The sequence below is a fragment of the Salvelinus namaycush genome, chromosome 33, assembly GCF_016432855.1.
Source record: "Salvelinus namaycush isolate Seneca chromosome 33, SaNama_1.0, whole genome shotgun sequence".
In the NCBI taxonomy this organism is placed as follows: Eukaryota; Metazoa; Chordata; class Actinopteri; order Salmoniformes; family Salmonidae; genus Salvelinus; species Salvelinus namaycush.
Window position 1 is genome coordinate 717,790 of NC_052339.1, and position 23,947 is coordinate 741,736.

A 23,947-nucleotide genomic window follows, 5' to 3' on the forward strand; every position below is an offset into this window, starting at 1 on the left:
TTGCTCCTCTATTGTTCCTCAAGCAAAGGGGAGGCTGATGACATCACCTTTAAAAAAAAAACATTTACGCTTTCCTATCAGACCAACCCGTTGAATGCCCTACTCCTTGAAGTTTGCAGTTGTCTAAAAAACTATATTTTGCTCAAAACATATACATTTTCTACCCTTTAGTGTGTGTACTTTACAGTATTTATACTTGGGATATTGCTTTTCAACAGTAAAAGTTCAAAAATAGCTGGAGGACTTCTTTAAAACTGGTAGTGTATTTGAGGTTAAAGGCTTCTGACATTTGTAATTTCCACTTTATTTGAGACTTGATTTTTCCTTATGAAAAATGTATCTACCCCTACAAAAATGGCCATTAACTATAATCCACATAATAATTCACATTTACTGTTGCTGCAGGATTATTTACCTGTTGTAACAAACTTGCTCAAATTAAGATCATATATATGTAACCTCAAACTTAGACTGTAACTGTCCTGTGAACGGCGCTTAACTTGGGCAGGAGCTCACCGGAACTGAGTACGGACACCTTACTACTTTAGTTCCTGTACCTCTTACATATTATGAACTAAATATAAACCTATTAGCTAAATATAAAACTATTAGCTAAAAATAACATCCTACAGGGTTATAACTCTGAGTACCGCCACCTATTTTAGTCCAAGTCAAGCACTAACTGTGAAGTGGTACATAAATGCTTGATTATGATCACCTTGCTCTGCTCTTTGACCTCTCAGATGGTAGCAGTCGGATGTAATAACATTGTGTCAATTGTGTTGGGCTGATATTATTAGATCAGAGATGGATTGTGAGTGACAAATCCCAGTGGTGGGAACACCTGAGAGAATACCCTGGTCTTAGGTTTCTGCTTTTAAACTATGAAAAACTATAGCTGGGAATAGACCAACACTTGGGTAAAATCAAAGGCTAAGACTAGTAGAGAATGTACCTCCTTCTCCTTGTCACTGTCAGCATACTATGATACATCACTGTCCCCTGGTGAACAAAAGTAGAACGTTTGCATTTTCAGTCAACACAGTACGTCGCCGGTGCTGTAGAGGGCAGATATACATTTTATTGCAGTTGTGTGTACAGTGTACAATACTTTGAAGGAAGGACCCCCGCCTTCCCCGGCTGAGGAAAATGGCCGACGTAGAGATGGAAATCGAGTCTACAAGAATGAATAATAATGGGAACGAACACGTGTAAGACATTTTAGAAGATTACACAGTCATGCAATTTATTTGTAGTACGTTTATCCGGCTCAGTGAATTTGGCAAGTCGACGTTGTGGTCGTTGTATCTGTTTCCTTAAGCATTAAAACTACTAGGCTAGCTAGCTGGCTAACTATATAGAGCTAGCCTGCAATCTCGACTTAGCTAGCACCGAGTGGTCGAACGTGTTTGCTGACATGTTTACGTGTTTTCTATAGATAAACCACAGATAAACTATACCATAAACCATTCAAACCCTAGTGCCATAACATGTGACTTTATATTCTAGCTATTTTGCTCGCTAGCTATCTAGCTAACAATACCTATTGCATCAGTAAGAAGTTAACGTAGCAAGCTAGCCAGTGTTTGCGAGCAAGCTAACACGTTAGCTGGGTAATTCTCACAAAACTTGACATTTGACCAAACAATTTAAAATTTTCACGAAATGTTATATTGGATCACTGAAATTAGGATCTGTACTTATCTATTTCATAATTATTCTTATGATTTTTTTTTTTTTTACAGTTATGCATTTTACCTCAATTTCCACAACTAACGTTACCAATGCCAAAAATGCTCATTACTGTAACGTTACACTTACAGGTTTCAGTCCAAAAAAGTAAAACAAATCCATTTCTATTTTTTTTTTTTTTTTACATTGATCCTGCAATGAAAATGCCCGAGTTAAACAGCACTGAAAATAAAATTATTTTTATGTATTTTGTAATATCTCATTACCATAACATAGCGATTTGAACATTTTGTCATCACTTGTGTATACAGGTTTATTTTTATGTACACATATTTAGATAAAGAAAAAGTAAAACTAGATTTAGCCAAAGTTTTATTTTTCCTAATATTTCAACAACAAAAAAAGTGCATTATGGTAATGATGAGCAGGTTTCGGAGACTGCATGTTTCGGTAATGAGTGTTGCATAGTTTGCCACTGAAAAACTGTTCTGATCTCTCTGAGATTCAGTAATTTGTTAATCCCAAATGATTTGCATAATACTAAAATCACTATTAATGCAATTTACTAAAATACCCCTTCATTACAGTATAATTACTGTAATTACATGCATGTGTTTTCAAAAGTAAAAAAAATAATCTAAGGTCTTTACAGGTAGTATTGCTGTATTTGGACATATGTGGTTGTAAAGCATTTTAGATGTATTTCTGGATTGAATGGGATGTTAGGGGCAAACGGCATAACACAATATGCCTATAAAGTATCTAAATCCATGAGATATGGACCAAAAACTGTCTTGGGATATTAAAGGTAGACTCAGCGATATGACGTAACTGCATAGGGGGTCAATTTCCGCCACAACTAAGAGCGTTGATGCGCAAACCCCTCTGTTTTGGTGCCCTGATTACCATGCTGTGAATAGCGTGAAGTGAACCCATGCACAGATACTGTGTTTGACTGTTTTAGAGCTAAGTCTTGCGTCTCGCTCATCTCAATATCTGCGGTGCGGCTCGTGGCAATGTAATTTTGCTGAGTCTACCTTTAAACAACAGTATACAGTGGCAAGAAAAAGTATGTGAACCCTTTAGAATTACCTGGACTTCTGCATAAATTGGTCATAAAACTTGATCTGGTCTTCATCTAAGTCACGGCAATAGACAAACACAGTCTGCTTAAACTAATAACACACCAACAATTATACGTTGTCATGTCTTTATTGAACACACCGTGTTAACATTCACAGTGCAGGGTGGGAAAAGTATGTGAACCCTTGGTTTTAATAACTGGTTGACCCTACTTTGGCAGCAATAACTTCAACCAAACGTTTTCTGTAGTTGTTGCGGATCAGACCTGCACAATGGTCAGGAGGAATTTTGGACCATTCCTCTTTAAAAAACTGTTTCAGTTCAGTAATGTCCTTGGGATGTCTGGTGTGAACCGCTCTCTTGAGGTCATGCCACAGCATCTCTGTCAGGACTTTGATTGGGCCACTCCAGAAGGTGTATTTTCTTCTGTTGAAGCCATTTTGTTGTTGATTTACTTCTGTGTTTTGGGTCATTGTCCTGTTGCATCACCCAACTTCTTTTGAGCTTCAGTTGGCGGTTACAGTTACATTCTCCTGCAAATTGTCTTGATAAACTTGGGAATTCATTTTTTTGTTGATGATAGCATGCTGTTCAGGCCCTGAGGCAGCAAAGCAGCTCCAAACCATGATGCTCCCTTCACCATACTTTACAGTTGGGATGAGGTTTTGATGTTGGTGTGCTGTGTGTTTTTTTCTCCACCCATAGTGTTGTGTGTCCCTTCCAAACAACTCAACTGTAGTTTAACCCCATTAAGCATTCTGCGCTGTGCTCTTGCAGTCATCTTTGCCGGACGGCCACTCCTAGAGAGAGTAGCAGCAGTGCTGAACTTTCTCCATTTATAGACAATTTGTCCTACCATGGACTGATAAACATCAAGGCTTTTAGAGATACTTTTGTAACCCTTTCTAGCGTTATGCAAGTCAACAATTCTTAATCTTGGGTCTTCTGAGATCTCTTTTGTTTGAGGTATGGTTCACATCAGGCAATGCTTCTTGTGAATAGTAAACTCACATTTTGTGAGTTTTTTTATAGGGCAGGGCAGTTCTAACCAACATCTCCAATCTCGTCTCAATGATTGTACTCCAGGTTAGCTGACTCCTGACTCCAATTTGCTTTTGGAGAAGTCATTAGCCTAGGGGTTCACATACTTTTTCCAACCTACACTGTGAATGTTTAAATTATGTATTCAATATAGACATGAAAAGTACAATAATTTGTGTGTTATTAGTTTAAGCAGACTGTGTTTGTCTGTTGTGACTTGGATGAAGATCAGATCAAATTTTATGACCAATTTATGCAGAAATCCAGATAATTCCAAAGGGTTCACATACTTTTTCTTGCCACTGTAGGTAAGTGTGAAAACAAGTACAGATGTAAAAATGGTGAATATCCTACTCTAAGTGTTTGGGTTGCTCTTTGCAGAAACACGAACTGCCGATTGTGGCTTAAAGTAAGTTAAATGGGGTTTATAGACCCCATATTTCTTTTACGTAATCAAATAAATGTTGTTTTTACAAAAAATCAAGGTTTTAAGGAATGGACCTAGTAAATAGATAAAGTTTCCAGTACAGCTCACCCATTTACTATAAATGAGACTTAAATTATTATCATTACTGAAATTAAGGTTCTTATTACCTAAACTGACCTAAAAATAATGTTGTAATGAAATGTGTGTTTCGGTAATGAGTACCTTAACTCAATATGTAAATAATAGGAGACAGCCATTATGAGTCAGAAAACAATTGCCCACATCACTAAAGCCCATTCACGCCTCCGTGTTGGTAAGGTAATGGTTCCGATTTTTTCACAATTTGAGCTTTTTAGCCGTGCTGGTAATGAGAAGTCCAAGTGGGTTAAAGGGGGTGTTTGAGAATAAGAATCTCATTTTGAAGGCATATAAGCGAATAAATTAACAACCTGTGCTCATCTAAGGACTACCCTTCTAGATTAGTGGTTCAGAAACTGGGGTGCACCTGTGGGGATAATATTTTGGGGGATAGAAATGCCCCAAAAAATGTGGGAAAGTACTGTTTCCTCATGGCTAACTACCAGGAAGTTTGAAAAGACTGAGTGGGCGGGAAGCTTATATTAATGAGGTTGCCTTGACTGACAGCTCTTTGAAATGCCTATGTCAAGAAACAAGGATCTAGTGAGCAGTTTGCAGTAAAATCATCTCAAGCTAATTTGGTGATACACAAAGCAACTCAAACAATTGCATCAATTACGTCCCAAAAATGTTTACATCTCCTGTTTGGCATGTCTCTTGTGATGCGGTTCACAGCAGCACATGACAACTGCGTCAGAGTTTTGAACTACCCGTCCCCCCCTTTTTATTCCATGCTGGCTGAAGACCTAGCTAGCCAGTAACTGTCTAACACCAGACACAGATGAAAGGGGAGACATAACACAGGAGGTTGGTGGCACCCTAGATTTGTCATATTCATTTATGATTCATTATATTTGCCGACACCCTACAGTCAAATGTTGGCACCAGTAGAGTAGCTACAGTATCAATCTATATAAACCACGCCCCTCCGCAAACACGCCTTCTCCGATGTTGGTTACAAGGCTGTACTTATTTAAATTCGGTAAGAATTCACGTTACCATTTATGTATTAAAATGAGAGTTGGGGTGATGTCACCCTATCCCCTTAATAATCCTGCCTCCTGAATCCAAGTGTTTGACATGGGGGAGAGGACCAGTAACTTTATGATCAAACTTCATCAATGTAGAAGCAACAGTCATTTTTCATACTTTGGTAATTATACTTTTTTTTAAATCCTTTATTTAACTAGGCGAGTCAGTTAATAACAAATTCTTATTGACAATGACGGCCTACCCCGGCCAAACCCTCCCCTATCCCGGACGACACTGGACCAATTGTGTGCCGCCCTATGGGACTTTATTCTGGTTTCATCCAAATATCCAATTTCATGAAAAACGTGATTTTTACTGTTCATGACCTTTAACAAAATTTCAACTTACTCCTGAAAGTTGTAATAATAGAATGCACAAGGTGCAAGTTTTAAATTGGGTAGTGCATCATCAGTTTTCCTCTTGTCATGTCAGTCATTACAGACCTATTTATAACATTTCATAAATGTACAGATCAACAAGACCATTTCGTTGTAATTGAGTTCCTCAAATATCACATGAACACACACACAAGACATGTGTAGAAAATGTGTAGAATTGTAGGAAATTGGCTTTAAAAAAGCAACAAAAATTATCCACCAACAAGAGGGGTGCGGTATTGAGACATGTCCACAGTCAGTGTTTTTACGTAATAAATATTATAGTTTAATGTAAACCTCAACGAGTATACCATTTTTAGGATTTATGGACAAAATTCGTCAACATATTTAGTGTTTTATTCAAGTGAGTTAGGTTTTTCGAAAGTAACATTTTATAAAACATTTCTGTGAATTTAATCCGAAAGCATTTCAGTAATGAGAGTTTTGGGTGAAAAATGTGCATATTAATTTATTTAAAATAAGACACTTTGGCAAAAAAGTTGACATCTTAGTCTTCAGAATGATAGTGGATTTTTGCATATGCATCATAGTTTTGTAACTAAATTTTCTACAGATATGTTTAAAACTGGTTTTATGAGAATCACCCAGCTAGCAGTAGGCTAAGTAACGTCAGCTATGGCGGTAAAGTCAGGAAGCAAGGATAGTAATGTTTTGGTCGATGAATGTTGTAGCTAACCAAGTTACAAAAAAGTTATTGGTTTAAATTATATATTTGACCAATCTCTTTTTATCTCCACAGGAAAGAAGATTTGGAGAGCAATGAGAAGAGTGGGAGTGAGGAGGAGAGTGTTGAAAATTCTGAAGAAGAAGAGGACGATAAAGAGGTCAGAGAGGGGGAAGCTGAAATGAATGGAGAAAAGACAGCAGAGGGGTCCAAACATTACAGCAGTGGCAGCAAACACAAGAAAAAGAAACACAAACACCGCAGCAAGCACAAAAAACACAAACACGCCTCCGAAGAGGACAAGGACCGCAAGCGCAAACATAGACACAAACACAAGAAACACAAACGTAAAGATGGCTCCTCTCCATCCGCCCCTGGCATCAACAGCTCCTCTAGCCACAGAAAAACGGACATATCCCCTGTATCTGACGACAAGGCTTTATTGGAGGAGTTGGAGAAACAGAGGGCCATGATCAAAGCAGAGCTAGACAGCCAGATGATGGAGGGGGGCAAAGTGCAGTCAGGCATGGGCCTCATCCTACAGGGTTATAACTCTGGCTCTGAGGAGGGAGATGGAGATGGGGGGGTCCGGAATGGGGAGCAGCACCAGAGGGACAGCATGGCAAAGCCCCCCTCCCCCAGGGGTAGGAGTGGTAAATCCAGACGGGACACCACAGAAGCAGGCAAGTCCAGCTCCAAGCGCCACAGTCGGAGCAAGTCCAGGGAGAGGACCGGCAAGGAGTCCAAGTCAGACAAAACGACCAAAGGCACCAAAAACACCACCGCCAAAGAACGTGGCCGCAGCAAATCAAAAGAGAGGAAACGCTCCCAGAGCAGGTCCAAAGAGAGAAGCAAGAAGTCTCCTTCCCCCTCCAGCAGGAGATCAGAGCAGAGGGGCGGCCGCTTGGACAAACGCTCCTCGCCCCAGACCGATGACAGACCAAACGCGGTGCACAGCAGCCCGAGGTCCAGATCACGGGAGCGCCCAGGACGATCGGAGGCAGAGAAAGAGCCGGACAAGAGGCCGACCAAGTCCCCGTTTAAGGACACCTCGTCAGGGAAAGAGAATCGCTCTCCCCAAAGGCGAGGAGGAAGGGAGCTCAGCAGCCCCCAGAGGAGACGCAGCACCTCCCCACGCTCCACCAGAGACTCCCAACGGGCATCAGCTTCAGCCTCCACCTCCAAACAGGGCTCTCCTTCCAGAGCAGCCAGGTCCCCAGCCAGGAGAGGCAGCAGTCGCTCCATAGACGCCAGGAGGAGGGATGCTGACAGACAGGGCTCCTCACCACTAAGGTCCGTTACTATGGAATAACCTGCAGTCCACCCCCTATTTCTCCAACTTTGAGTCCCAATGTTTTTTTTATTTTTAAATGAGCCATCATTTATTTAAGCCTATATTATTACGAAATGTTTATGCAGTGCCTGTTTCTTGTCCCATACTGAACAGCAGTAGAGGTCTGTACATGGCAAGGGCAACTATTACTTTTGGGTTTTAGGATTGGGCATTAAGAATGTGCTACTGTGCTACCACCACTGATCTTCTAAGCTTTCTCTCTCCTACAGGAAGCGAATACGGCCAGAAGCAGGACCAGGGGGTAGAGCGAGGTCACGGGAGACCAGCCCCAGAGGTGCTCCACAAGGTCGCAGGATGAGCCGCTCTCCCTTCAGAAGAAGGTCTCCCTCGCCCTTCCGGAGACGGAGTAGATCTCCACTGAGACGCAGGTTAGACGAGACAAGCTGAAACTTTGTGTGTGTGGATGAGCTGGGCAAAATGGAATCTGCAAGAGTTCTTCCTCAAGCCTTCAGAAATGTATTGAGATGATGCCTGTAAATAATGGTAGTAATACTGTATTGTTATTAGATACTGGACTCGTATAGCTAGTTCCTTTCCGACTGATTCCCTTTCAGATTCTGTCTGGCTCTATTGATAAAGCTTTAGTGATGTCAGAGTAGGAGGCTCATAAGCCAAGGTTGTCTACGGGTTTGTTAAGTGTTTAACAAACCATTCAGAACAACACAAAGTGTTTCCTTTGCTGTGCGCTGCAGGTCACCAGAGAGGGACAGGTACGGCCGTCTCAGACAGTACGGCAGGCGCTCCAACTCCCGGGACCGGGACAGGAGGAGGAGACATGGTCGGGACGAGGACAAATTCAAGGGCAGCCTCTCTGAGGGCATGAAGGCCGACAAGGAGTCCTCCGAAGAGGAAGTGTGAGTAGAGGGACAACACACACACACAAATGCTATACTCGGCAATATGGTAATTCTCTGGGTGATTGTGTGTTCTTGTAAGTGGGTTTATTTTGTGCTCAGGTTCGAGGACTTTGACGGTGAGGAGGTGGATGAAGAGGCCCTCATAGAGCAGCGCCGCCAGCAGCGCCTAGCTATCGTCCAGGTCAGTTCCTCTCTCACTCTGCTTTTGGACTGTCCATAGCTGTTTCAAGGATCCCCAAGTCCAGTGTTTCGTTTGTTTACAGACACATCCTCTATTTTTTTCTACTCAGATATGGGAAATTTTCATGATTTGATTTTTCATGATACACCGCTGAAATTGTCCCACATCCAAACCAATATCTTATTTTTCCGGATTTCCATTGTTGTGACCTCTCTATGCCTGACACCTTTCTCCCTGCGCAGAAATACCGTGGCGGCAACGAGGACAGCATGACGTCTATGGCGTCGGATCCCAGTAGCCCCCAGAGCAGCACGCGGAGCCGCTCGCCCTCACCAGACGACATCCTGGAGCGCGTGGCGGCCGATGTGAAGGAGTACGAGCTGGAGAACCTGGACACGTTTGAGGAGAACATCAAGGCCAAGCAAGGCCTCATCACACACGAGAAGGACGGTGAGTAGAGGGTCAGGCAAGGTGAAGATATATGCGCCCTATTTCCTACAGTATATGGTTGATACAACCATCCCAGCTCTGCAGATTTTGCTGTGAAGAGACAGAATCATTAGATTATTTGTTTTGATACTGTCCATATGTTGCTTGTTTTTGGTCGCATGTCCAGGGATGGCTGTACAATTGCAACATTTACTTGGAGCTAACTCTGCAGATAGCGCTACTGGGTGATCTGAAAAGTCATAGTCAATCAATCAATAATATAATAATACTTTTAGCAAACATTTGTATCTTTAATTTACAATCTGTAGAAACTATGAGAATAGAAAGGTTCAGAACTTTTGTGAAACATCACAGCACAGTTGAAAAATATATGGCAAATAGAAATCCAATATGGATGGTGTTGAGACAGATGGGAGGGGTTGACTGGAGCTGAAGGGTGGGACTAATAACAAGATAACTAATGTAAAATATACTGTGTCCGTAAAATGCATATACAGTTGAAGTCGGAAGTTTACATACACCTGAGCCAACTACATTTAAACTCAGTTTTCACAATTCCTTACATTTAATCCTAGTAAAAAATCCCTGTTTTAGGACAGTTAGGATCACCACTTTATTTTTAGAATGTGAAATGTCAGAATAATAGTTAAGAGAATGATTTATTTCAGCTTTTATTTCTTTCCTCAGATTCCCAGTGGGTCAGAAGTTTAGTATTTAGTATTTGGTAGCATTGCCTTTAAATTGTTTGTAGGCCTCCTTGCTCGCACACGCTTTTCCAGTTCTGCCTACAAATTCTCTATAGGATTGAGGTCAGGGCTTTGTGATGGCCACTCCAATACCTTGACTTTGTTGTCTTTAAGCCATTTTGCCACAACTTTGGAAGTATGCTTGGGTCATTGTCCATTTGGAAGCCCCATTTGCGACCAAGCTTTAACTTCCTGACTGATGTCTTGAGATGTTGCTTCAATATATCCACATAATTTTCCTGCCTTATGATGCAATCTATTTTGTGGAGTGCACCAGTCCCTCCTGCAGCAAAGCACCCCCACAACATGATGCTGCCACCCCCGTGCTTCATGGTTGGGATGGTGTTCTTCAGCTTGCAAGCATCACCCCCTTTTCCTCCAAAGATAACAATGGTCATTATGGCCAAGCAGTTCTATTTTTGTTTCATCAGACCAGAGGACATTTCTCCAAAAAGTATGATCTTTGTCCCCATGTGCAGTTGCAAACCGTAGTCTGGCTTTTTTATGGCAGTTTTGGAGCAGTGGCTTCTTCCTTGCTGAGCGGCCTTTCAGGTTATGTCGATATAGGACTCGTTTTACTGTGGATATAGATACTTTAGTACCTGTTTCCTCCAGCATCTTCACAAGGTCCTTTGCTGTTGTTCTGGGATTGATTTGTACTTTTCACACCAAAGTACGTTCATCTCCAGGAGACAGAATGCATCTCCTTCCTGAGCGGTATGACGGCTGCGTGGTCCCAGTGTGTTTATACTTGCATACTATTGTTTGTACAGATAAACATCGTACCTTCAGGCGTTTGGAAATTGCTCCCAAGGATGAACCAGACTTGTGGAGGTCTACAATTGTTTTTCTGAGGTCTTGGCTGATTTCTTTTGATTTCCCCATGATGTCATGCAAAGAGGCACTGAGTTTGAAGGTAGCCCTTGAAATACATCCACAGGTACACCTCCAATTGACTCAAATGATGTCAATTAGCCTATCAGAAGCTTCTAAAGCCATGACATTATTTTCTGAAATTTTCCAAGCTGTTTAATGGCACAGTCAACTTCGTGCATGTAAACTTCTGACCTACTGGAATTGTGATACAGTGAATTATAAGTGAAATAATCTATCTGTAAACAATTGTTGGAAAAATTCCTTGTGTCATGCACAAAGTAGATGTCCTAACCGACTTCCCAAAACTATTGTTTGTAAACAAGAAATTTGTGAAGTGGTTGAAAAACGAGTTTTAATGAGTCCAACCTAAGTGTATGTAAACTTCCGACTCCAACTGTATTTTATATATTTTTTATATGTATATAATATTTTGCAAATAGAAATCAAACTGGATGGTCTTCAGAGATAAATGGGAGGGGTTGAGGGCAGCGGAAGGATAGGTGTAAAAACAAACAACATATAGCTATTGTAAAATAGATTGTGTCTGTAAAATGTATATAGTATGTTTGAGCTGGAAGTAGAAGCCTAAGTGTTGTTTATTAGTTTAGTCCAATTAGGGGAGGGGTTATAGAGTTAGTGGAAAATAAAGAAAGGTATAAGAAAAATACAACAAATAAAAAATAACTGTTCCCAACCGCTGTCGCGCAATGTTATTTTAGGGGGTATGTGACACAGCTCACTTGCCAGCCATGGTCCCAGCAATTTTCTGCCCAATGGGCAATATCAAATGTGCAAAAATACGTTGAGATTCTCACGTGGCCCATTTATATTAGGCTTTCTGCATTACTGGGGTATAACAGTCATATGATAGATGTAGTTTGAAGAGAGCAGACTTTCTTTCAAGCTATTTTTATAGCCAAACTTTTAGGACTGGGACGTTTTCAGACTGAGAAATATGATGATCAATATTTATTTCCAGGCAATGTAGTGAACTATAGCCTAATCATATTTAGGAAGTAGATTTCCTTGGAAAGATAACTGACCCGTGTTTCTATGACCATGCGTAGCCTATAGCCTACTATACTTAATTCAGACTTAATTCAATTCTCGCAGGTATGGCTACTGAACTGGAAGCAGCGAGAATCATGACAGCCACACTTGCTACGTTTTGCATATAGGATATAGCCTACGTTTTAGGAGGACGATTTGCAGGCAGAGACAAATAAATGGGTAGGCAATACTCGCTCACCATAGTAGCCTAACCTATGTGTGCCTTTTTCTTTTCAATGATGATTCCATTTTTTGATTGCACTTCGACTCACGTTGGTTGAGCACCCTCCACGTCTTTCCATGATCAGTATTTATTTGCGGACACTGTAGTAAACTACAGTCTAATCATATTTAAGTTAACTGCCACGTGATTCTCCGCTCGTATAGACACCCTACTCTATTTCCATGAGACCACACATACTAGGCGCGCTACTAGGGAGGTAGGCTACTGAAGTTGAATAATGAGGAAAAATATGTGCTTTTAATACAATTCCGTAGGATAACGCATAAATCAGACAGACGACCGTTTCCAAATAATCTGGTGGACAACAAAAATATTTGCCCGCTCCCGCCCGCAGCATGAAAATTGCTGACTGTGCCGTAATGATTCTATTGTGTAGTTTCTGTTTTCATGTACTGTCTTTTTAAGCACATGACCAAATTAATTTCCCCCTAGTGTGATAATAAAGTTAATCTGAATTTGAATCTGTCTGCTTGGGAGAAAGCTGACAATGCAGTAGTGACTTCACACATACGACTTACATTGACCAATGCAGGGGTGGTAAATTAGTCTTCGGTCTGTAAGTCTGTCTTTGGGTCCCCTATGGTCATTCATTTGCATTCCTTCAGGTGATATTTTATGGCCAAAACGTGTGCCAGTCAGAGCATGTTTCTACTAATAACTCACAAATGTAAAAAAATATATATATGTTTCCTCCTCCCTCTTTCCGTTAGGACCCAAAAAGCCCTCGGCCCCGGATATGTTCACAGAATCGGACGACATGTTTGAAGCAGCCATTGATGTAAGTCTTACAGGAGCCTCATTCCCCTCCACTGATTTCAAACCATGTTTGTGTCTCTGATCTTTAGAGTGCAACTCTGGACTAGACACGCAAGCTCGTCCTTATCTTCCCGAATGATCTGTCTGTTGCAGTAGTTCATTATGTGAGTGTGGTTGAATGTTTGGTTATGTTGTGGTTGAACCATTGGTCGTATATATCTCTGTACAGAGTGCCAGGATGAGAGCAGCAGGTGTGGGGGGGAAGGACTTCAAAGAGAACCCCAACCTCCGGGACAACTGGACCGACGCAGAGGGTTACTACCGTAAGTGCCCTTGACTGTACGCTGTACAAATGTTACTGTCATTCACTAATTCATCAATTAAAGGGTGCTGAGCTTCTTTTTTTCTATATAAATCAGCCCTGTTTGGAAACAGTCCGTGTAGTCTTACTGTATTCAGTGTGGTCCTTTGATTTCACGATCATTCAATATAGTGTTGTTTTAGGCCTGGAAACTGGATATCGCATTGAGAAATGTCCAACACTTTATAAACATGCCCCTCATCTCTTCCCTCTTTGTGCCACCTGTATGTTAGGTGTGAACATCGGGGAGACGCTGGACAAGCGCTACGACGTGTATGGCTACACAGGCCAGGGAATGTTTAGCAATGTGATCAGGGGCAGGGACACGGCCCGCGCCGGACAGGATGTGGCTGTCAAGATCATCCGCAACAACGAGCTCATGTAGGTCCTCAGGCAGGCAAGCCTCAGGACTCAAATGGCAACCCATTCCCTATATAGTCTACTACTTTTGACCAGCACTCTTGACCAGGGCCCATAGCTCTCTAGTCAAAAGTAGTGCACTATATAGGCAATAAGGTGCCATTTGGGTTTGTCTGGTCTGTTTCACTTATTGTTATGGGAGCATATTGCCTTTACCACCCATACATTTGAATGTGCACTCTCATACGTATTCCATCTACATCTATGTGAAGTGTCCGGGTTTTCCTTGGACAAGGGGAATTTATCTGATTTATTTATACAAATAAATAAAAAACAATCAATGCTTACCTTGCTGATTTTGTTTTGGGTCTCCAGGCAGAAGACTGGCCTGAAGGAGCTGGAGTTCCTCAAGAGGCTCAACGACGCCGACCCCGACGACAAGTTCCACTGCCTGCGCCTCTTCAGACACTTCTACCACAAGCAGCACCTGTGTCTGGTGTTTGAGCCCCTCAGGTACTGGCTGGGAGACTACCACTATTGCACTGTCACCACACTATGGCTATGTATTAAATTGTGATCTATTATAGGGCACTTCTGGTCAAGATTAATGCAATTTAAAGGGAATAGGGTGCAATTTCAGACACAAGATATGTCCTTAGTGGCATTATACGCTGCAGCGTGTTTGTCATCTAGCACACGGCTTCACTGGCTGTAACTCGTGTCTTTCTGTGTCATTTCTGTTCCCAGTATGAACTTGCGCGAGGTGTTGAAGAAGTATGGTAAGGATGTGGGCCTCCACATCAAGGCTGTCCGCTCCTACACCCAGCAGCTCTTCCTGGCCCTCAAGCTCCTCAAACGGTGCAACATCCTCCACGCTGACATCAAGCCCGACAACATCTTGGTATGAGGCCCATACTGTCATTATATTAGGGATGTGACAAATGGAACATTTTGCTTAACTTTTAAACTGCAATGTTTTTACGGTTTTCAGTAAAAAAAAATATTTAAAAAATCATAAAATTCCACATTAATTCACAATGCAGAATAATGGTCCTATTACGCATGTATGACCGCTAGGGACCGGGCAATAAAGTTATATCTTCCGCTGTCAGATATACCCTTGAAAGCTCCTTGGTTACGGTATGTTTGTTTGTCTGTAAGGGTACACTACGGCTTTTTAAATGCCAACACGAAACCTTCTCTGGAGATAGTTTCAAAACGCCACTGAATGGGCATTTTACTTATCTGAAAAAGGAATGCTGCTTCTGAAGCGGGACTAATGTCCATCAATAGGCGACCAGAAGTTACAAGACCCAGCTCACAGATCACTGCACCTGTACATAGCCCATCTGTAAATAGCCCATCCAACTACCTCATCCCCATACTGTATTTATTTATTTATTTTGCTCCTTTGCACCCCAGTATCTCTACTTGCACATTCATCTTCTGCACATCTACCATTCCAGTGTTTAATTGCTATATTATAATTACTTCACTACCATGGCCTATTTATTGCCTTACCTCCCTTATCCTACCTCATTTGCACACACTGTATATATACTTTTTCTACTGTATTATTTACTGTATGTTTGTTTATTCCATGTGTAACTCTGTGTTGTTGTATGTGTCGAACTGCTTTGCTTTATCTTGGCCAGGTCACAGTTGTAAATGAGAACTTGTTCTCAACTAGCCTACCTGGTTAAAAAAAGGTGAAATAAAAACAATTATAATAATCTTGACCTGTCTGCACGCAGACCACTCTCTTAAAAATGTACTTCAAAGTTTGTTAAATACCGTGACTTAACAAGACATTTAGTCTAAAGAAAATGCATCTTCTGCAAGGAACCGACTCCTAAGATTCAATCATTTTGGAACGGAGGAGCCTTATTAATTGCTGTACTTCCAAGAACACAAACAATCGCATGTTTCATAGCGAGGGATGAAGAGAGAGGGGAGCTTCACAGTATAGGCAGGTCGGCCACCAGGCAGACATAGTCCGAACCGTGCACTAGGCCTATCTATCGACAATCAAAAGCTGTATCTCGCAATGGAATGCTGTTTTTTGCAATTTCTTGGCATGCAATGTCTCGCAAATTCAGTAAAGCAGGGCCTATCATCAATGAATAGGCTAGGATATTCTACACACAACAGACTCGCATCATTAGCGAAGAGAAAGAGCAGGCTAGCCAGCTGCACTGTGATTAACATTTTCTGGGGGGTAAAAAACAAAAATTCCGTTAGGGATTTTTCTTAGTTACGGATCCCAATTTTGTTTATAAACGTTCACACCCCTACATTTATATATATCATCACATGACTGTTACCACTGCACTGAGGCTGGCTCGTGTTCATAAGGCACCAAATGGAAGAAAGCGGACTGAAACAGGGAGGGACTGCCTGGATTCGTCCTATAAGAATCACTTGTGTTTTTTTTCGATTTCTGTAGAGTTTATTTTTTTGCGTTTTGCTACACTGCCATAATGAATAAAACCCTGGTTTGATAGTGTCTGTTTCTCTGTCTCTCCCCACAAGGTGAATGAGTCGAAGACCATCCTGAAACTCTGCGATTTTGGCTCGGCATCCCACGTGGCGGACAACGACATCACGCCGTACCTCGTCAGCAGATTCTACAGAGCTCCCGAAATCAGTAAGTTATGTTTGTTGACTATAAAGATTTTTCTTAAATTATCAGGGTTGTAAACTCGTCACTTTAAACCTGCTTTGATCTCAAAATATATATATTTTTATTTAACCTTTTATTTAACTAGTCATGTCAGTTAAGAACAAATTCTTATTTATAATGATGGCAAAAGGCCTTCTGGAACGGGGGTTGTAATAAAAAAATATATACACTGCTCAAAAAAATAAAGGGAACACTTAAACAACACAATGTAACTCCAAGTCAATCACACTTCTGTGAAATCAAACTGTCCACTTAGGAAGCAACACTGATTGACAATAAATTTCACATGCTGTTGTGCAAATGGAATAGACAAAAGGTGGAAATTATAGGCAATTAGCAAGACACCCACAAAAAAGGAGTGATTCTGCAGGTGATGACCACAGACCACTTCTCAGTTCCTATGCTTCCTGGCTGATGTTTTGGTCACTTTTGAATGCTGGCGGTGCTCTCACTCTAGTGGTAGCATGAGACGGAGTCTACAACCCACACAAGTGCCTCAGGTAGTGCAGTTCATCCAGGATGGCACATCAATGCGAGCTGTGGCAAAAAGGTTTGCTGTGTCTGTCAGCGTAGTGTCCAGAGCATGGAGGCGCTACCAGGAGACAGGCCAGTACATCAGGAGACGTGGAGGAGGCCGTAGGAGGGCAACAACCCAGCAGCAGGACCGCTACCTCCGCCTTTGTGCAAGGAGGTGCACTGCCAGAGCCCTGCAAAATAACCTCCAGCAGGCCACAAATGTGCATGTGTCTGCTCAAATGGTCAGAAACAGACTCCATGAGGGTGGTATGAGGGCCCGACGTCCACAGGTGGGGGTTGTGCTTACAGCCCAACACCGTGCAGGACGTTTGGCATTTGCCAGAGAACACCAAGATTGGCAAATTCGCCACTGGCGCCCTGTGCTCTTCACAGATGAAAGCAGGTTCACACTGAGCACATGAGCACATGTGACAGACGTGACAGAGTCTGGAGACGCCGTGGAGAACGTTCTGCTGCCTGCAACATCCTCCAGCATGACCGGTTTGGCGATGGGTCAGTCATGGTGTGGGGTGGCATTTCTTTGTGGGGCCGCACAGCCCTCCATGTGCTCGGCAGAGGTAGCCTGACTGCCATTAGGTACCGAGATGAGATCCTCAGACCCCTTGTGAGACCATATGCTGACACATGCACATTTGTGGCCTGCTGGAGGTCATTTTGCAGGGCTCTGGCAGTGCACCTCCTTGCACAAAGGCGGAGGTAGCGGTCCTGCTGCTGGGTTGTTGCCCTCCTACGGCCTCCTCCAAGTCTCCTGATGTACTGGCCTGTCTCCTGGTAGCGCCTCCATGCTCTGGACACTACGCTGACAGACACAGCAAACCTTTTTGCCACAGCTCGCATTGATGTGCCATCCTGGATGAACTGCACTACCTGAGCCACTTGTGTGGGTTGTAGACTCCGTCTCATGCTACCACTAGAGTGAAAGCACCGCCAGCATTCAAAAGTGACCAAAACATCAGCCAGGAAGCATAGGAACTGAGAAGTGGTCTGTGGTCACCACCTGCAGAATCACTCCTTTTTTGGGGGTGTCTTGCTAATTGCCTATAATTTCCACCTTTTGTCTATTCCATTTGCACAACAGCATGTGAAATTTATTGTCAATCAGTGTTGCTTCCTAAGTGGACAGTTTGATTTCACAGAAGTGTGATTGACTTGGAGTTACATTGTGTTGTTTAAGTGTTCCCTTTATTTTTTTGAGCAGTGTATATATAGGACAAAACACACATCACGGCAAGAGAGACACCACAACACTACATAAAGAGAGGCCTAAGACAACAACTTAGTATGGCAGAAACACATGAAAACACAGCATGGTAGTAGCACAACATGGTAGCAGCACAAAACATAGTACAAACATTATTGGGCAGAGACAACAGCACAAAGGACAAGAGAGTAGAGACAACAATATATCACGCGAAGCAGCCACAACTGTCAAATCAAATTTTATTGGTTACACATGATTAGCAGATGTTATTGCGAGTGCAGCGAAATGCTTCTAGTTCCGACAGTGCAGCAATATCTAACATGTAATCTAACAATTCCACAACAACTACCTAATACACACACATCTAAGTAAAGGAATGGAATAAGAATATATACATATAAATACTGTCAGTAAGTGTCCATGGATTGTGTTTTTGAATGAAGAGATGGAGATAAATCATCCACGTGAATTGTGTAGATCTGTCTGACAAAAAGTTTGTATCACCCATTGAGCTATAAAATAGGCGTGAACAGGTCTTCTTGACTTCTTCTCCCTGTGCAGGGCCCGTTCCAGTCATAAGCGGTCGCTTAGTGCCCCAGCCCAACACATGATGGGGGGGCAACCAAATCTTGCGATAGCCAGCCCTGTCCCTGTGTGATCAGTAAATAATGTATGTTTCTCATATCAAAATTCATTACTGAGCACAGAATGCATCCCTAAACGTCAACTACAAATTGAAAAATAATATACAGTATGTCCTATCAGAATGAGTGCTTCATCAAAAATCGTGTGTGTGTGTGTGTGTGTGTGTGTGTGTGTGTGTGTGTGTGTGTGTGTATAGAGTTGTCTGAAGAGTAGCGTAAAGATGGTTTCAAATAGGCCTAGTCTGTTTTTCCCTTAATGCCACAATGAAAATTAAGATCATTATGCATTTATACTCCTTTCTACATTCCTCCTGCCCAATCACAGGTAGGTCTTTGGATATGAGCAAATCAGCCATTTTCTGCAGTAGCAGAAACACTTTTTAGTGTTTTTATACACTAAAAAGTGTGACGTTAAATTCAATGTGTTGTATTGGTGTGAATATCAGGGACGGGTTTGTGTGCAGAACATATAGAACACGGGAACAGGGTGGCAGAGCAAACCCTGTGGTATCACAATACTAGTTAGTAGTGATGCACCGATATGACATTTTTGGCCGATACCGATAATTTCCTCGCCAAAAGAAACGCTACCGATAACCGATATTTCAAATTTTAGCAGCCTTTTAAGCATTCTAGTACAGTTAAATAGTTAACACACACACATGGACGCAGCGGTCTAAGGCACTGCATCTCAGTGCAAGAGGCATTACTACAGTCCCTGGTTCGAATCCCGTCCATATCACATCCAGCCATGATTGGGAGTCCCATATGGCGGCGCACAATTGGCCCAGCGTCGTCCGGGCCGTAATTGTAAATACGAATTTGTTCTTAACTGACTTGCCTAGTTAAATAATGGTTACACACACACCACACTTACCAAATAGTTATTTTGTTGGCATTTACATATGTCCCCATTACCAGTTAAACATAATCAAAACCTATTTCTTTCATTTACTTGCTGAGCTGTTTCGTTGTTCATTTTCTGTCATTTCATTCTCAACCAGGATTTCTATGGAAGGCCTTTTGAGTCTTTGCGTGTCAAAAAAGATACACGTCAAATAAGACTGTTTGACACGTCAAATAACACGACATAATCTGTTTCAGTAGCTATAGTTAGCTGCCTAACTATACAGCTAGGTGTCATCATCTAAAATAACCCTAATTTAAAAGACAGTTCTTATTTGATTAATGGTGGTCGGACCAATCTATGTGAAGCTAGCCACAATAGTGGACTTTGCAGTTAGTCATCAAAATATTTGTATTCATTTGCATCACTGTCAATGATATACTTTTATTTTGAAGGCAATCCGCAAATTCCACTATTGAACCTAGTTCTTATTGTGGCTAGCTTCACAACATATAGTCCTGTCAAGCCTCACTAGCCAGGTGAAGCTAGCTGGCTGCTTATAAAGTTAGCTTTGGGCAACAGGGTTAAGTAGCTGGCTAGCTATTTATTTTCATGAACTGAAGTTCAATTTCAAAGGCGAACAAGTGGCATTCCAGCTAATACTTACTCACAAGGATTCCTAAATCATTGCTAAGAATAATGAAAATGACTACAGTTTCTACTGGTCATTGTTTTCAGGCTGGTTGTATTGGTGCTAGCTAGGTACCAAGCTAAAGCTAGCTACCCCAGAAGTTGCGGTCGAACAAATTATGCTTTATTACCGACATGGTATTGTAAACACATCGTTTGTGGCTGGTGTTTGCTTGTTTGCAGACTTTTTTGTACAGCTTTGACAGTGCTACTGAATATTTTTTGACACGCAAAGACCCAAACAGCGTCCCATAGTATGTATGTCGTGACGCTATTACTGTGTAACTCCGGTAGGGCAACATCTGAAAATAGCGCACTTGGTAGTGTGTACCGGTACTCGACCAGTCGGCGAAAGCCAACATCACCCACGACAGAGAACGGATGATTGTCAAGGGCAATGAATTCCATTATTTTGGCTTTAATGGATTTCACCTTTGAGTTGTATCGCTGAAAATGTCTTACTCTTTCAAATGACTGCTCGATTTGTTGACTGCTCGATCCACACAGCAGACATTGTGGGCTAGGTTAGAAATGCTGTGTTGCACGTGAAGCGCAACATTTTACGTGCCGTTATTACGTCATGTACCTACGTTATATAGGTTTGCACGGTAGCTTTGACATCGGTTTTTAACATTGGCGTTAATCGGGCCAATACCGATGTTGCCATTTTTAGCTAATGTCGGCCGATTCCGATATGTTCACCGATATATAGTGCATCCCTTCCGCTTAGTATCGTGATACTTGACCTGGTATCACATCGTTAGTGAAATGTTGGTATTGTGATAACCCCACTCTGAAAATTGCAGTTTACGCAGATTTTTTCTCTCACCTTTTCACCAGTTTGCATCCCTGAATGATGGTCTCACATACTTGGATCACATTCATTATGTCTCTCTCTATCACAGTCATTGGGAAGCCGTACGACTACAGCATAGACATGTGGTCGGTGGGCTGCACCCTATACGAACTCTACACAGGCAAGATCCTGTTCCCCGGCTCCTCCAACAACCACATGATCAAACTTGCCATGGACCTCAAGGGCAAGATGCCCAACAAGGTAAACTGTCCACATTACTGGACCTGGCTGGTTTCCTAGCCTCAACCTTTTTCTCAAAGTTAGATTTTGAGAGGAAGTCATAACCTGGGGCATTGTACACTGTGCTGTAAGGTACAGATGATGTCATGTGTCTTCTTTTCTTCTCAGATGATCCGGAAAGGCCTGTTCAAAGACCAGCACTTTGATCAGAACCTCAACTTCCTCTACATTGAAGTAGACAAAGTGACTGAAAGGGTTTGTATATGTTTTACTTTTCACCTGCTACTTTTTCAGGTAACAATCTAAGAAAGAGGGCAAAGCGGTTTCCCTGATTCTATCGATCTTCAGTCTGTGGTTCAAGCATAAATAACTTGCTAGGTTTGACGGGGCTAATCATGAAGGCTCATTCAGATGGTTAATGGTTTTTGAATGGTTCCACTGTCTTATAAAAAAATCTCACTTCTGCTTCCACCACCTCCCCCCATTCCACCCCTCCACCTCCCTCCTCCACCCCTCCACCTCCCTCCATCCACACCTCACCGTCCCGTCCACAGGAGAAGGTGACAGTGATGAGCACCATCAACCCCACCAAGGACCTGTTGTGTGACATGGTGGGGGGCCAGCGGCTGCCCGAGGAGCAGAGGAAGAAGGTCCTGATCCTCAAAGACCTGATCGATAGCACGCTGATGCTGGACCCGGCCAAACGCATCAGTATCAACCAGGCCCTGCAGCACCCCTTCATCCAGGAGAAAATCTGACCTCAGACCAGCTCACACTATACCACTAGCCTGTTTCCAGATCCATTTGTGCTGTCTCGCCAATTATGGTCATTCTGATGTCAATTGCATGACAACAACAACAGTTGGCAAAACAGCACAAAACAGATCTGGGACCAGGCTACTATACCACCACCACCCAGAGCAGCGATGTCAGGTCGAATACTGCAGTATGGCAGCCAAAAAGACAAGACCAGACTCCCCATTAAGAATGTTATGGATGTATATTTTTCCCTCCCCCCTATTTTGATTATGATGGGTACTATAACCTGGTATCTAGTTTTATTGTAAATAGGTCATTGAAAATTGACATTCAAAAAAATGTTTTAACTTGCAATGAAATGACAGACATTGAAAGAATATAATTCCTGTAAATATGTCTATTGCGTTGTTGGAAGAATCAGAGTGTTCGTCAGTCTAGAAATTTGGGTCGTGTACTATTTGGGTCAAGAAGATGATACATAATGGCACATCTTCTGCAGTTTCTTTTTTATGATTACAAACATTGCTCATTCTGCTACGATGCATGCTTTTGAATGTGCATTCTTTCGTTGTGCCCTAGACATGTGTAGCGCAGGCCTGTGTAATGTAAATGCTCTGTGTGTGTAGCAGCATTTATGTCCCATATGTTATGGCAGCACAAGCCCCATTTCACAGGTCCCAGGCCTGTGCTTAAGGAATGGACTCAACAGTAGTACTGTACTCCCCTCAGAACAATAGGCAATGATTTCACAACTTCTCTTTATTTCTCGCTTTCTCTCTCTCTCTCTGACACGGTCCTGGCTATAGGCTCTCAGCCTCGTGCATGAGCCTTGTGTGTAAAACACAGAACTGGTGGAAGTTCTGGAAGCCACCACTCTCCCTCATTGTTCTCCTATGTTGTGTACACACAGTTTATTAGGTACACCCATGTAGTACAGGGTCGGATCCCCCTTTGCCTCCAGAACAGCCTGAATTATTCGGGGCGTGTAATCTACAAGTCTGAAACGTTCTACAGGGAATGTTGGTCCTTGCTAACGCAATGGCATCACACCACCGCCACCACCTGTACCGTTAACACCAGGCAGGATGGGTCCTGCTGCTTATGCCAAATCCTGACTCTGCCATCAGCATGACGCAACAGGATTCGACAGACCAGGCCATTTTTTCCCACCTCTTTTTATTTATTTTTTTAACCCCTTTTTCTCCCCAATTTCATGGTATCCAATTGGTAGTTACAGTCTTGTCTCATTGCTAACCCGGACAACGCTGGGCCAATTGTGCACCGCCCCATTGGTCTCCTGGTTGCGGCCGGCTGTGACAGAACCTGGACTCGAACCCATAATCTGTAGTGGCACTGCGATGCAGTACCTTAGACCACTGCGCCACTCGGGAGGCCCTATTTTTCCACTTCTCAATTGTCTAGTGTTGGTGATCGTGTGCCAACTGGAGCCTCTTCTTCTTTTTAGCTGATAGGAGTGGATGGAACCCGGTGTGCTCGTCTGTCGCAATAGCCCAACCGTGACAAGAATCGACGAGTTGTGCGTTCCGAGATGCCCTTCTGCACACCACTTGTACTGTGCCGTTATTTGTCTGTTTGTGGCCAGCCTATTGGCTTGCACGATTATTGCCATTCTCCTTCGGCCCCTCACCAATGAGCTGTTTTCGCACCATTCTCGGGGACACCCTACACACTTGTGTGTGAAAAGACCAGGAGGCAGCTGTTTCTGAGATACTGAATCCGGCGTTCCTGGCACCGACGATCATATCACATATACAAAGTCGCTTAGGCCACTCCTTTTGCACATTCTAACGTTCAACCGAACAGTAACTGAATGCCTCGA

General features: G+C 42.5%; 1 protein-coding gene across 1 annotated transcript; it reads left to right on the top strand.

The window, feature by feature from the left end:
• Positions 1-1,140: 1,140 nt before the first annotated feature.
• Positions 1,141-22,647, top strand: LOC120028051 (serine/threonine-protein kinase PRP4 homolog). Its single transcript, XM_038973199.1, has 15 exons — positions 1,141-1,211; positions 6,551-7,768; positions 8,039-8,197; positions 8,522-8,683; positions 8,786-8,867; positions 9,110-9,317; positions 12,944-13,011; positions 13,219-13,312; positions 13,584-13,731; positions 14,086-14,223; positions 14,458-14,611; positions 16,243-16,357; positions 21,218-21,369; positions 21,517-21,603; positions 21,903-22,647. The coding sequence occupies exons 1-15, from the start codon at positions 1,150-1,152 to the stop codon at positions 22,104-22,106; spliced, it is 3,051 nt and encodes a 1,016-aa protein (XP_038829127.1). The 5' UTR covers positions 1,141-1,149; the 3' UTR covers positions 22,107-22,647.
• Positions 22,648-23,947: the final 1,300 nt, after the last annotated feature.

Bases quoted from the DNA above. Each gene is read 5' to 3' on its own strand.
- LOC120028051 (XM_038973199.1), top strand. From the start codon at position 1,150: ATGGCCGACGTAGAGATGGAAATCGAGTCTACAAGAATGAATAATAAT. The intron at 14,224-14,457 runs GTACTGGCTGGG...TTCTGTTCCCAG, and splicing joins CTGGTGTTTGAGCCCCTCAG to TATGAACTTGCGCGAGGTGT. The intron at 21,370-21,516 runs GTAAACTGTCCA...TTTTCTTCTCAG, and splicing joins AGGGCAAGATGCCCAACAAG to ATGATCCGGAAAGGCCTGTT.